This window comes from Tachypleus tridentatus, chromosome 11 (assembly GCF_004210375.1).
Source record: "Tachypleus tridentatus isolate NWPU-2018 chromosome 11, ASM421037v1, whole genome shotgun sequence".
NCBI lineage: Eukaryota > Metazoa > Arthropoda > Merostomata > Xiphosura > Limulidae > Tachypleus > Tachypleus tridentatus.
In genome coordinates, this window is record NC_134835.1 from 100520199 (window position 1) to 100535668 (window position 15470).

At 32.2% G+C, this 15470-nt stretch overlaps 1 protein-coding gene across 11 annotated transcripts in view; it reads right to left on the minus strand.

Annotated features, from left to right (window-relative positions):
* LOC143232891 (plexin-B-like) overlaps nt 1–15470 on the minus strand; it is a 187499-nt gene that overhangs the window by 21584 nt on the left and 150445 nt on the right. For all 11 annotated transcript variants that reach the window (XM_076468919.1, XM_076468915.1, XM_076468912.1 and 8 more), the window contains 10 exons: nt 11679–11807; nt 9966–10066; nt 8406–8547; nt 7897–8056; nt 6981–7077; nt 5600–5711; nt 4811–4939; nt 4322–4414; nt 3702–3786; nt 2882–3057 (listed from right to left, as the gene is read on the minus strand). In XM_076468919.1, coding sequence (XP_076325034.1) covers nt 2882–3057; nt 3702–3786; nt 4322–4414; nt 4811–4939; nt 5600–5711; nt 6981–7077; nt 7897–8056; nt 8406–8547; nt 9966–10066; nt 11679–11807 — 1224 coding nt within the window. The remainder of the gene's footprint in view (nt 1–2881; nt 3058–3701; nt 3787–4321; nt 4415–4810; nt 4940–5599; nt 5712–6980; nt 7078–7896; nt 8057–8405; nt 8548–9965; nt 10067–11678; nt 11808–15470) is intronic.

Sequence of the window (15470 nt, forward strand, 5' to 3'; positions counted from 1 at the left end):
GTAGTGTAAGACTTGAGGGAAGACAGCTAGTCATCACCACCCATCGCCAACTCTTAGGCTACTCTTTTACCAATGTCACATTATAACTCCCCCACGGCTGAAAGGGCGAGCATGTTTGGTGTGACGGGGATTCGAACCCGCGACTCTCGGATTCGGAGTTGATCGTTTTAATCACCTGGCCATTTTTTAGTAATAAAGCAGAGAACAACGTTTCGCCCTTTGTAAGCCATCTTATGAAATACATTTTTACTTCAAGTAGGTTTCTCGTCATTACGAAAAGAGCAATTTATTCTAAGAAGTTATGGGTGAAGATAAAAACGAATGTTAATACGTAAAAAATGCTATATATATATATGTATATGTTACATAGACTCTTCAGACCAGCTGAGGTACGACAAAGATATTAATGGTCTAGGCCGTCTACATATCATACACTGTAAGAGGTTACTTTCAATCAATCTATAAGGTATAAATCTGTTAACTTTTATGCGATACATATATATATATGCACACACACATATATTAACTTTAAATAATTCTTTTTGAAACTACAATAGGCAGTCACTACTGCATCTCCAATATGCATTAATATCACAACTGTTTGATATTTGTAGTACATTTATTGTCTTTATTTATTTATACCTTCTCCATAAGTAGTTATTTCAGATCGAATTTTCATTATACAACAAAACCAAAATGTATTTCTGTCGCCATCATTATTGGACTATATTTTCCACACTAGAACAAATACAATTATTACAACAACTTTTGTTTAATATACTCCAGAATACAATAACTAAAGCATTAACAAACCTCAAGTATAATTACAAGTTAAAAGTTTTAAATGATAGAATCACACTATGAATTTTCAGAAATATTTCATATTTTCTGGTTCACCTTTGAAGAAATGTATTTATTCTTATGTGCAAACATGTGAATTTTTAAAAATAATGTTTCAACCATAATGTACTTAGGATAACCATCATCTTAAATATAAACAAAACTGCATTTAGAAAAATTTCCCTACATCCATTAAAAAAAATCATAGCCTTAGCTCTGAGTTTTGTGATACACATTAAAAATACTTAGAAAACCAAAATAAAGAATTATACAAAATGATCACTAAACTTAGAGAATTATTAGAGATTCATTGAATTTCATCAATATGATATTTCAAGTTCTCTGCTGCTATGTTTCACATCATTGATTACACTCACTTTGATTTGCACAATTATGCACTACTGCCTGGAAATTCATTTTCATTGTAAGAAAAAATGCAGGGTCAGTTTTATGTCACATATCTTATTAAACTTTATACAAAGTCACTATTTTAGATGGACATTGACCTCCAAAGCCACCTTTAAACAGTCCAAATGCATTGCATCAGAGCATGTCATGAGCACATGATCTTCTGTTTTTTTATGGCTATCCTTTACTCATCAAAATAGTTAATGATTTTGAAGTATGGCTTGAAATAATGCAAACCTTCATCAGTTTTAAGTCCTATTCTGTTAATATTCTCATGATATCAGGAGATGTACTAGGCTTTATCATGATGGATTTATGAGTTGAAGGATTCTTTTCTGTAACCAGTCTTCACTCTGAGGATGAGGACATTATTTTTGATCAACTTGGGGTTTGGTTTCTATCTGAAATGCTTTCAGTGTTTTTACACTTCCATGGAGAACACTGAAGATGCCCTTCTTCAAAACATTATTTACATCATTAACCATCTCACTCTACAAATATTAATTTATTGAAATGTTGTAACATGTTACCTCCAGCTAAAAATATCTTTGTGACATTACTGTACTGTCAATGTTTGTTTGCTTGTAGTTAAGTTCAAAGCTACACAGTTGCTGTGCCAACCATAAGTATACAAATCTAATTTTTAAGACTTTTAGGTTCTCAGAATTACCACTGAGTTTTAGAGGGGAGCTATAATGTTGAATAATCATGAAATCATTGTGAACCATACGTATAGATGCTAAACACATCACCTGTGGTATCTCAGCTAGCATTAGCAGCAAACATACCACTGCTTTAGCATGGTGTCATTCTTATAAAATGTGATTGATCAACAATCTACGAATTATTTGATAAGAGTTAAAAATGTCACTGAAACCATTATAATGTAATATCTACAAATTTCACAGAACAAATTACAGCAGTTATACTAATTGTTAACAATAATTTCACAAATGTAGAAAATTGGTGAATACCATTTTATACTCACAAGTGTATATGCATTCTTTTTACAGTATTGAATGAAACAATTATTTCTTATGAGATTATACTCCTTAACAATATTGGATATAATTAACACAAACAACAAATATATACTTTTTTTAAAGCAGTGTGTCAATTTTATGACTCTCAGCAGACAGGACTATATTTCTTTCACAGAATAAATGTTAATATCCTTCTACTGAATAAATTATACTTTTAGCATTGTCCATAGTTACCATCTTCTAGTGAACAGTGTACCCATTGGGTACCAATAACTCCCATTAGTGACTATATGTTCTTAAAGTAGTAAATATTTTGTTCAATTATTTCAAGAGAATTTATACTGTTTTTACAGTAATTTATATGATCAATTGCTTCTAATGAATTATTTTTTTTGTCAAGGTATACAGTCATATGAGAACTACACATATTATTGAATAATATTAATGTCTTTGATTGGATTCACACAATTTTTAAAACTAAATGCGATAAATACACTCTACAGGATGTAGTTATTACGTTTTTTGAAGTGAATGTTTGTGAATGTATGTGTTGTTCTAAATAATAATTGGATTTGTATCATTTGAATTATCTGCCAGAACTAAAAATGTATTTAAACACTTTTACATCTGCAGTAATTCCCAATACTTACCACATCAATCCGTGGAGGAGGACAGGTCTTGGCTGAATGTTTACTGGGGCAACTCTTGTTGAATCTGCACGAGTCCATACACCATTCACACTGATATTTTGAATCACGAGTCAGGCAAAGTGAGCAGTCTGGTTGACTACCATGGTCAGTAAGAAGATGGCATTTATAAATGATTACTGAAAGAAAGAAAAGTGTTAAATGTTTAGTTTTCTGTGATCTAATTTTACATATAAGTGCTACCTATCATTAATTTTCTAATCACCATACTTAGCTTAGTTATTTTGTAAGGAAAACAAGATATTGTTATGCTTTTCTAAAACTTAAGACAATGCAATTGGTAATTATAAAAAAAGTTCAAGTTTTGAAAGTTTCATATTAAATACTAAAGTTCTAAATACCTCATATTATTAGTGAACTGTAATGTAATTTCTCACAGTTTCTCTGAACTTAAGTAAATATGACATTACTTTATACCCTAAAATACTTTATTAAAACTAAACAACTCACAGAAGATTACACAATATATGTAATATATAGCCTGCAAATATACTTATGAGCTCTATCAACTTTCAGTAGCTCAGTTAGGCTGATCGTACAAAGGTCCACCCACTAAGGTTTATATGATTTTTTCCATAAATACATATTTATGTTCCTTTAGTGTAAAAGTGCCATACAATGCTGTTCAATATTCTAGTTTTTTCTGTCATTAGTATTTTATGCTGAATTCCATACAAACAAAAGAAAAGTAGTTTAATACCTTAATGAGTAATTTAAGTGCATAAAGAATTCTTTCAACTAGATATGAGAGTTTTAACTTTACCAGTTGTTTTGTCTATAAAGTCTGTTCCATGCCACATCACTGCCAGGTTAGCTTTCACCTCTCCAAGTTGAGCTTTGTAGGTAAACTACGAAAAAACAAATACACTATACCTAAGGCAAAACAAAATATCACAGATTCTAGACTTTTTTATATAAAATTCTACCGATAAATTGAAATGTGATATAAAAGCAGAAAACCTCAACAAAACAAATATCACACAAAACATATGTTACAAAATTTGTCAGTACAACTCAAATGTACACCATTCAGTAACTCAATGCTTAGTCACTATTTTACCACAGATTAATATTTTAAAGACTGCTAGTTTAATGCCATGAAACTCACAGCACATCAAATCATTAAATCTGTTTCATAGTCCACTATTTCCACATGAATTTAACAAAATGATTACACATAACTATAAGGAACTCACCAAAGATTTATAGTTTTCCGATTTACATGTGTTATTAATTTATTGCTAATATGCAAATTATATTCTTATTTATCCATAAGTATTACACCTTTATTGATGAAAAATAATCAGATAAGTAGTATGACACAAACAAACAGAACAATAAGGAAAAAAAAAGACATACTGGAAGAAGCCAGTGAAAACTCACCAATGTTTCTGCACAGATAACCTTACTGCCAGCTACTTCTGCTTTTACTACCTTCTTTCCTTCTTCTATTTCAATGACACACTGAAAGTCATTCTACAAAATACCAGAAAGATTTATGAATCAGGTTAGAAAAAGTTAAACATTTTTCTCATATGACATGGGAAACAAATAATAAAAATATGAAAAGGTATGTCACTCACCATATTTAAACTCTTGAAACATGGTTAGATAAAACAAATGATTTTTATTAATGGATAAATTGCAGTGCATTGATAGATTTGGCATCATGCAGTATTATCATGCAGAAACTGGTTAACATTATTCAAATATAATAGCTAGCAGTAATTAACATCTTTTTTGTTAGTGAACATTTATAAAAATGTTTACATATTCTTCCATTAAAATTTCTTTACTAAAAAAACATTAGTTTTTCCAAACATTTACCCAAGTCAAAAACAAAAGATCTATTTAGGGCACAAAAAGACATACCATAGAAGAAGGAAGATTTTTAATATCCATTTCAATTTTACGATTTTCTCCATCTGGCAGCAAGATTTCCTCTTTCAAGTCTAACCTTGGACATTGTAGTTGACCTTGCAGTATTTCAGGATCATGGTCCTTAATCATAATAATTAAAGCTATGTTATAAAATTCAGATAAAAAACACAATAAAACAATATTTAAAAAAACATTAAATACATTTTAATGTTAGTAAAAAATATCAAAAGTTTTATAAAGGTGATGTTTTCAAAAACAATCTACATTCTGAAAAAAACAAGTTTTCCATCCTAGTAAAGATTTTCTTTGTTTGTTTAGATTTTTGCATGAAGCTACAAGAGGGCTATTCGCACTAGCTGTCCCTAATTCAGCACTGTAAGACTAGAAGGAAAGCATCTAATCATCACCAACCACTGCCAGCTCTTGGATTACTCTTTTACCAACAAATAGTGGGATTGGCCATCATGTTATAATGCTCCCATGGCTGAAAGGGTGAGCATGTTTGGTGCAACAGGGATTCGAACCTGCAAGCCTCAGATTACAAGTCAAGCACCTTAACCATCTGACCATGCCAGGCCTAGTAAATATCTAACACCATCACCTTAACAGAGTCAGCTATAATATATATAAACACACACACACGTATTAAAGTAAAATGTTTTAAATATTATGCAAAGTTATAGTCATACAAATAAAAAATTTCACCAGCCTATTCTGTAACAGACAAAAAAAGAGAAACAGCATAAAGAGTAGTTTAGTTTCTATAAGTACTGCACTCACATAAACTTCTCCTTTTATTATGGTGCCCAAACAAGAATCAACTTTGTGGACACATTTGTTCTGGTAAAGACACCAGTTGCATTCCCAGGAGCTGCTAACACAACTTGAACACCTAAAAAGTGAGACAATCAGTGGAGTGAGATTAAACTACAGGTAAGCCATTTCTTCCACACCAATTAAAAAATAAAAGCCAATTTTGTAATTTATTTCATGCATTGGGAGTTTATTTAGTGCATAAATCAAGAAAAGTTGTTAAACTCCTGAAAATATTTTACTCTTTTTTTTTCATAATTGTCTGTTTGATTAACTAAAGCAGATTTTATAATGGTCTAGGAACAAAAACACAACCCTGGAAATGATCAGAAATTGTGTTGTTTTACTTATCAGAATAATAAAAATGTTTGTTAGAAAACTATGCAATTCTTATTCCATCTATAGCCACTTAAAAATTTGAGACCAAATGAATTTTGAATACCAACCTTATAGGGAATGTCTGCAATTACAAAAAAAAGACCAGATATAAACATAAGTCCACAAGTTTAAGTGCATTATGGACTCTCTAACTATTGAAACATCCCCAGTTTCAATAAGTTAGTGATTATGTTCACTTGTTCAGTGCCACTTTTACAGATGAACAACTCTACCAGTGCCAAGTTTATTTTTAAATATACAACAAAAAATAAATATCTGTATTGCAAAATCCTATAACGTCAGAGAAGAACTTTACGGAAATAAACTGAACAATACTAAAACAAAGAAATATGAGCGACAGGAAAAACAATAAAAGATAAAAGAAGCCTTCATCATCCACCTAATTAGTAACACATTTAGTGAGTCTAGTATAGAAGTAAGAAAAACCTGAATACTTTTATGTTAAGCACTCTGAGTTTAGTCCTAATAGGGATATCACCATCAGTGTTTTATCAAGAAGACCTTGGATCAAATCCTAGTCACTACCACAAGAGAAACAGTCCTTCTATCTTCTCAAGACTTTCCTGAAGATGGTAGCATATTAGCAGTCAAGATCAAAATTGGTAACTAATCAATAACTTATTTGACTGTACAGACAAACTAATAACAATTACAATGAAAAAAAAACAAGACATACCTTAGTATTTCATTGTTTATCAAAACCTGAAAGTGGTAAAATTTAAGAAGTATTACTATGTATACCCTTTCTTCACAGTGCTCCAAAACTCCAAACTCATATCTGGTTAATATGAAAATTTTCAAGACTGAAACAATGGTTAATTAGTGTGTTCCACATATGTACTTATGGTAGCAAAAGAGTTAACTAAAATGAATATTTCACATATGTAAGTTTTGTTAATATGTTCAGGAGCAAATTAACATTTATCTTTTATATAATATTAGTACTCACGTTTTGTGAGCTTTGCAGTCATAGAGCTTAAATGGTCTGTGAAGGAAATCAGTGTTGGTTTCACTGGAACGCACTGCCAGATCCACAGTAACATGGTCTATAAAAATGGAAGATAGGCTCTAATTATTACTACAATGTGTGCAATTTACTTTCATCCAACAATCATATAACTGGCTGAAAGAAACAAGTGCAGTTCTCTAAAAATATGAACAAGGAAGAATCTGTTATGTCTCTGAACTTTCAATTAGTTTATAAGCTCATAAAACTTGAAACAGATAGAGATTGTTGAGTAGATATTTAAAGAGGCATGCTAATAGATTTGAGAGAAAACTGAAAGACATAAATTTATATCTAAGTACTTTCAAAACTTGTGCTACTGAAATTTGCTTATTGTATGCTACAATATTATATAATTATTCTTTAAAGAATTCCCATAACAAAAAACTAGCTTTGAAAGTATATTAAATATTAAACTTTAAATATATTAATAGCATAATAAGTATCTCACATAATTTTTATGAGGTAACAGCATAATACAGAAAATTCGTTAGGCCTAAAAAATGTGATGAAAACTGTGCATGGCTGCAGTATTTTTATCACATTCCTCTTACTTTGTCCATTACAGGTTTAAAACAAGAGGTGTGTGTGTGTATGAAATAGTCCAGAAGGCAAATCATTCAATTCTAGAACTCATCAACTGGAATGAAATTATGGAAACAAACTCCTTTCTAAAAGAAGCCCATACTATAGCCCACTGTACTATGCATTGAATCAGAGGTACAAAAGATGAGCACCTTCAAACATATTTTTCTACACATGTAGTTTGAAATCGACAGTGGGCTAACTACAGTAATATTATAATAAAAGCCATGACTTTAATAATATGTGTTAATTCTACCAAGTGAAGTTAATTTACCATGGTCTGATAAAATGGGTGGTCGTTCTGTTAAAGGAGGAGTCCTACAAGAAAGTCCAGAGTGGGTACTATTGGCAGTGATGGGTGTGCTGTTCCCAAATACACATAGATAGTGAGCATCGTTGGGAAGTTTTGGAAGCTGATTGATCACTAACTTAACCTAAAAGAGAAAAATAATAATGAGCACAGAAATTATAGTGAAACTCAGCAAAAATATAAATGTTGTAGTTTACTCAGATTTGGTGGGAATATTTGTTTTCTCAAATAGAAAAAAAAACTCCAGTTTTAAAATTACATGGACAAGTTTTAGAATGTAAATAATAAACTTCTAAATAAAAGTTTTAACGAATTTTTCCACTCTAGTGTTGCGAAAGGTTAAATGTTAAAAATACCTTTCCATTTATTAAAGTCATTTGTATTTTTTTATCAAAGCAGATGAACTTCACATTCAATTTACAGTGCAGGCTAAAGCTCTGTTTCATATAAATGTACTCTTGTCATTTCTTCACCTCAACCATGGCGTCAAAAGGAATCTCTTCCGGGTCAACAGACTGGACGTCTATACATTTCTTGGTATCTAAAGATAACCAACGTGTTGAACTGTGCCCAAGCGCTCCTGTTGAATTCTGGCACTCCAGTTTCATCGTGCATCTATGTATCAAATAATTACATTTAAATAATATATTTGAATTAGAATGATATTTAAAACGGGTTATTTTAAATTAAACACGAGTTCTTCAAATATTATCATTAATAAGGGCATGATTATATATTATAACAATAAAGTTACATCAGGTTAGATAAAATATAATGATTATATATCATAACAATGAGGTTACATCGGATTAAATAAATAAAATCATGATTACATATTATAACAATGAGGTTAAATCTGATTAGATCATATACTTACAAACAAACAAAAGACTGACATGCAGAAAATGAACATGGTGCACATATTGCTTAAATATTTGTGAAGACAGTTTAAATAACTGCCACGAGAGGCCAGCAATTCTCCACTCGTTATAAAACGTATAGAATACTTTGTTACCCATAATTAAATTTATAATAAATCCCTTTACCATTTCAATAAAGTTCTTTATTACAGAAACAACTAAGCGAGAATTTAAATTAGTCTAACCATTAAGTGTGCAAAAAAGTATAACATATACATTTTAAAAGTCTCAAGTCTTTTATCTTTAATCTTTTAAACACTAAACCTTAATAATGACTTCATTCTGATCTTTCGTGTTTTTTTGTCAGTTCCTGTTTTTAATACTTACACTTTAACCTTATCAAAATTAATCAACGCTAGGAGTGTGCCTAACAGAAACACCACGTATGTTACATTAATCGAAAGTGAGCCCTATCTTTGCAAATTGAATAAATAAGCTCTTATCACCGAAGTTTACTGTCCATTGTTGCGGAATCTCTGGCAGCAGTAATCCGGTACAGATCATTATTTTTAATATTACTTTACGTTTCTTTTATGATTCATCAACACAAAATTCTGCAGTCTCGTAATTTATCGACTTCTTTTCATCGCAATAATAACAAAATTACATTGAATGAGAATGTAACACTACGAGACATTTAACAAGATTACTTTTATTTTTTACGTTAAAAAGTAACATATTCTCAATGACGATACACGTCTCAAAACTTATGACTTTATTCAACATCTGTAGCCAAATACTTAACTAATTAAATGAAAGCAATTCCTAATACTTAAATGTATACAACAAAGAGTTACAGAAAATTAACAACAAAACTATCCAATTATTGTGACAAGCGAATTAAAAGTTTACTGGATATAATATATATATATTTATGTTAGTCTATTATATTAGAAAACTTTGCATTTATACAAATCTTTACATTATGAAATTCAAAGAAAAAATTCTTCCTTGTTATATGTAAACTATTTTGTTTTTCTGACTATAAACTCACTATATTGATTAATATGATTTATTGTAAAACAAATTTTTTTTCAGTATTATTACAAGTTCAATTACGACACACAGACAAACACACTGAGAGCACTTATTAAAACATCTGAATGTTCAAACCTTCTTTCCAAGGAACACCACCCACAGTATGGGTTTCTGGCCTGTAAACAGCCTTCGCACGTGCTGTATTGTTGACATCTTTCGATCACCACTTTACTCACCTGTTGGTAAACATGTTGTCGATACAAAGATATTGTTACATTTCATTACATAATTACTAGATAATAAGTGACGTAACCCACATTTTTTTAAAATCAAAACATCTCATTAATTTTTGTATCCCTAAATTACAACAGGTTTTTGTTAGCACATCTTTATTGTTTGTTTGGAATTGGGCGAAAAGATTTACAATGGGCTATCTGTGTTTTCCCACCACGAGTATCGAAACCCGATTTCTAGCGGTTTGAGTCCGTAGACACACCGTTGTGCCACTGGGAAGGGGGGGCAACACTTCATTAAATAGCTATACACTAACGAACCAAGTTTTATCAACAGTAACCAATCTGTTTATGTTTGAATTTCACACAAAGCTACACAAGGGCTATTTGAGCTAGCCATCTTTAATTTAGCAGTGTACGACTAGAGGGAAGGCAACTAGTAATCACCTCCCACTGCCAACTCTTGGGCTGCTCTTTTACCAACGAATAGTGGGATTGACCGTCACATTATAACGCCCCTACAGCTAAAACGGCGAACATGTTTGGTGTGACGGGGGATTCGAACCCGCGACGCTCATATTATTACGACCCAACGGTAACCAGTGACATTTTTTGTTATATAAAATCATACAAATATGATGCTTGTATCAAAATACCAACTTTTTATCACTATAAAACGGTTTCACGTTAATAGATACGATTTCATACTGTTATCAACATGATTCAAATGTTTTCACAACACACCAGAATTCACATTTAAATAACAAAATAAAAACAACGTGAATTGCCAACTACAATGTCATTTTTTTTACTATAAATCATTTTTACAACATCAAGTTACTTTAATAAGTTTCAAGTTTACAGAATGTATGTTTGTTTGTTTTTTGAATTTCGTGCAAAGTTACTCGAGGGTTATCTGCGCTAGCCGTCCCTAATTTAGCAGTGTAAGACTAGAGGGAAGGCAGCTAGTCGTCACTACCCATCGCCAACTCTTGGACTACTCTTTTACCAACGAATAGTGGGATTGACCGTAACATTATAACGCCCCCACGGCTGAAAGTGCGAGAATGTTTGGTGCGACGGAGATTCGAACCCCGATTCGAGTCCAACGCCTTAACCCACATGGCCATGCCGGAGCCTTACAGAATGTAGCTTGAACATAACACGTCACAGATGCAGATGCATTTGTTATTCAAAAACAAAACCAACGATTAAAATTAGTAGGATAACTATTGACTAAAATGAAGCTATTTGTACACGTTTGATTTAATGTTTACAGACAAAATAATACACAGATATATATATGGATCTTTAGTTACAGATTTCTAACAATAAACATTTCACTGAACATGATAATTGAACGCTGCACAGACAGTTCTGTATTTAAGCTGGAAAAACAATGAAAGGTAGGAGTTTGAGTTGGAACTGTTTAAATGTTAATTTTGTGTACTTAAAAAAAAGTATATTTTTCCCTAATAAAATGGCGTACTAACAAAGGTATGATAAACAAATAAAACGACGAAAAAGAATAAAATTCTAAGACATGAAAAAGAAGGCTCTACGTAGCCTCAGAAAGCTACCTGTTGTTGGTAGAAACTTTTCGTATTTAACTTACTGTATATGGAGAAAGAACATAAACAAATCTCTTGGTGGGATCCAAATGTAGATCAGAAATAATTGGATTTCCAGGATCAACAACAACTTCTTCAAATTCTTCTGCCATCTCTCTGCTGCTAAGAAGCACCTACAGTAAATACACGCAATATGTAACATTTTCACTTTATCACCTGTACATAAAAAATATATATTTGAATAAAAACGAAACTCTACACAACTTTAGCCCAACAAAATGCGAAGGTAATGCTATTGGTGAATTTCTTCGATACACGTAAACCATAGAAATAAGGGAACTTTTACGAATAAGTTATACACGTTACATATTCTTAAATTTGAAAAAAAAAAATCATATTTGTTCATAATACTTTTCTTAGATGAACATGATAAAATAGGGCCAATATCCACATACATTATCTCTAGTCACAAATGCAATAACAACAAGAACAACATGAAAATATAAATATAAGAATGTTCTTAAGCATTTTGCTAGAAAAATGTGACAAGCTTTTGAAAAAGAAAATACTCAAAAAGTTTTGAGTAGATAAGCGCAGATAACCCTAGCCGTCCCTAATTTAGCAGTGTAAGACTAGAGGGAAGGCTACTGGTCATCACCACCCACTACCAACTCTTGGGTTACTATTTTACCAATGAATAGTGGGACTGACCGTAACATAACGCCCTCGCGGCTGAAAGAGCAAGCAAGTGTGATGCGACGGGGATTCAAACTCGCGACCCTCAGATTACGAGTCGAGCGCCTTAACCACCTGGCCATGCCGGGCCACTCATAAAATGATCATTTTTGTTAATCTTATCTCTCTTGTTTATTATTTTCTAGTGTGCAAAGATTGTGAGAAATGTTGAACAGGAGCTATTTGAAAGCTTTTGTCACGTACAACAATAAAAACATGTAGGAAACATGAAAGAAGCCGCCACACTTGCTTGAATTACCACATGTGTTTCTACGCCGAGTTAGCGAACTTGTGGATTTTTCATTCTGATGTAGTCGCTCTTAAGTGGATGTCATACGAAACAAGGAATACCAGCAGTAACCATTAAAACATGAATGTATTTTGTACAATAAACATGACATAGTTAATCATCCTGAACCCGTAACGTATATATTAAGTAAACGTAATATAATAAGTTCATATGAGCTCATATGAGTCCCCTTGTGAGTAAAAATAATATTATTACTAATTGAAAGTAAAATTATGCATACAAGTTTACTTAATTTAAACGTTACAGGTTCAGGATAATTAACCATGTCAAGTTTGTTGTGCAAAATACATTCATGTTTTAATGTTTACTATTTTTATTCACAAAGGGGATCACGTGAGCTTCGTTCAGTTAAAGTCTTTAATGCCACAGTTTTCATTCGTATGTACCAAACCAAATTTACGAGAATTCCGTGTTTTGTAACGTCGATACCTGCATCTCAGCTCGACACAAAATAGAGGTAGCTATGTCAGTTTCTTATCTATCTGTTGAGATTTTTATAGTCCCTAATCTCGTATCCCTTAACGTGAGCCCTTGTGATTTACTAGTTTATTATCAGTAAGTAACGTGGTTTACGTGTAACCATTTCGGGACATTCAATTATACGTCACCTATAAAGATGTCATCAACATATCACACTCGGAACCGATTTAGTAACATCCATTTAGACGTAGATGAGCCACTGTTAACATTATATTCATCTAACTATAGTGTGTGTGTGTGAAGCACACGTTTAATGTGAAAAAAATAACTAAGTCTGCTTCCAATCTCGTGCAAGCCTCGTGATTTTGTGCGAATGTGATCACTCACGCTTCCCTTGACACCATAGAAGATAAGATTCGGTGTTTAGGAATATAAACATTTCGACCAGCTAACAGAACCTCAACTGTTCCAGATGTAAACAAACGGGGCCAATTCATTCATTCCGTTGGGTAGATAGATAAACAGATGTCTTGATGAAAAGGAACTTTGTAAGCAATATTCTGCCGTGAACAGGATAAACATACGAGGAGACAGTTTGTACGATCCACAGGTAAAACAAGTAATGAGAAAAAGGAATTCTTGGTCAACCACCAGAACCATCTTAATTGTCGAACAAGTCAAGCGTGCAGTATAATAGAGAGTGTTTAGAGCAGTCTTTCTATCACATTCCTCAATCACAACACTCACTACATACAAATATGTCATGTAGATCCTAAACCCTGGATGAGGAACACATTATGTTATTGATGTATTTTCTACATTAAGCGCACACATACACTTGAAAGCGCACGCACTTTGTGATATTCTCGGGTCATTGAATTGGCTAGGCTAATGAAGATTGCCACTTACCGAAACCGCAGTTCTTCGCGGTATGTATGGGTTCTTTTATTTAATGTTAGGATTGGTTTTTAATTCAAGACCTAATTATAACGGCTAATTCTTCGTGCGTGGTTTTTATATTACTTGTCAGTACATTCTTCTTTGGCACATGTAAACAGTTTGTGTGGTTTTTATTTTAACTGCTTACTATTATAAGCGATAATTCTACATACACCACACTTCTTTGCTGGCTTATCAACACGTTTTGATTTCAAGCACGTGGTTTTGTTTATACCAAGCTTTACCGTTCGATTTGTCAGCACTTTGATTCTTCCTTCAAGTGATTATGTTTACGCCTTCTTAATTAAAGAAATTTGCCGTTTCAGGCATGTAAATATTTTTACACCATTCTTTATTGGTCATATTTATTTCAAATGGGTTTTTGTTAACATCACACGTTTTGTGTTTGTTGTGTTAGTAGCTTATTACTTACTTTGTTAACATCACACGTTTTGTGTTTGTTGTGTTAGTAGCTTGTTACTTACTTTGTTAACATCACACGTTTTGTGTTTGTTGTGTTAGTAGCTTGTTACTTACTTTGTTAACATCACACGTTTTGTGTTTGTTGTGTTAGTAGCTTGTTACTTACTTTGCTAACACCACACGTTTTGTGTTTGTTGTGTTAGTAGTTTGTTACTTACTTTGCTAACACCACACGTTTTGTGTTTGTTGTGTTAGTAGCTTGTTACTTACTTTGTTAACATCACACGTTTTGTGTTTGTTGTGTTAGTAGTTTGTTACTTACTTTGCTAACACCACACGTTTTGTGTTTGTTGTGTTAGTAGCTTGTTACTTACTTTGTTAACATCACACGTTTTGTGTTTGTTGTGTTAGTAGCTTGTTACTTACTTTGTTAACATCACACGTTTTGTGTTTGTTGTGTTAGTAGCTTGTTACTTACTTTGTTAACATCACACGTTTTGTGTTTGTTGTGTTAGTAGCTTGTTACTTACTTTGTTAACATCACACGTTTTGTGTTTGTTGTGTTAGTAGTTTGTTACTTACTTTGCTAACACCACACGTTTTGTGTTTGTTGTGTTAGTAGTTTGTTACTTACTTTGTTAACATCACACGTTTTGTGTTTGTTGTGTTAGTAGTTTGTTACTTACTTTGCTAACACCACACGTTTTGTGTTTGTTGTGTTAGTAGCTTGTTACTTACTTTGTTAACATCACACGTTTTGTGTTTGTTGTGTTAGTAGCTTGTTACTTACTTTGCTAACATCACACTTTTTGCTTACTCACCACAAAATTTCACTTATATCACCCTTTTCTGGTTAATTAATTGATGGGTTAAAGACGTTATTTTTCGGCTAACTCTACTCAATGTATAGACAGTAAAACAATACTCTCCACTTTCCAATTCCAAATACCAAGTATTGTTTGTTTGTTTGTTTGTTTGTTTGGAATTAAGCATAAAGCTGCACAATGGG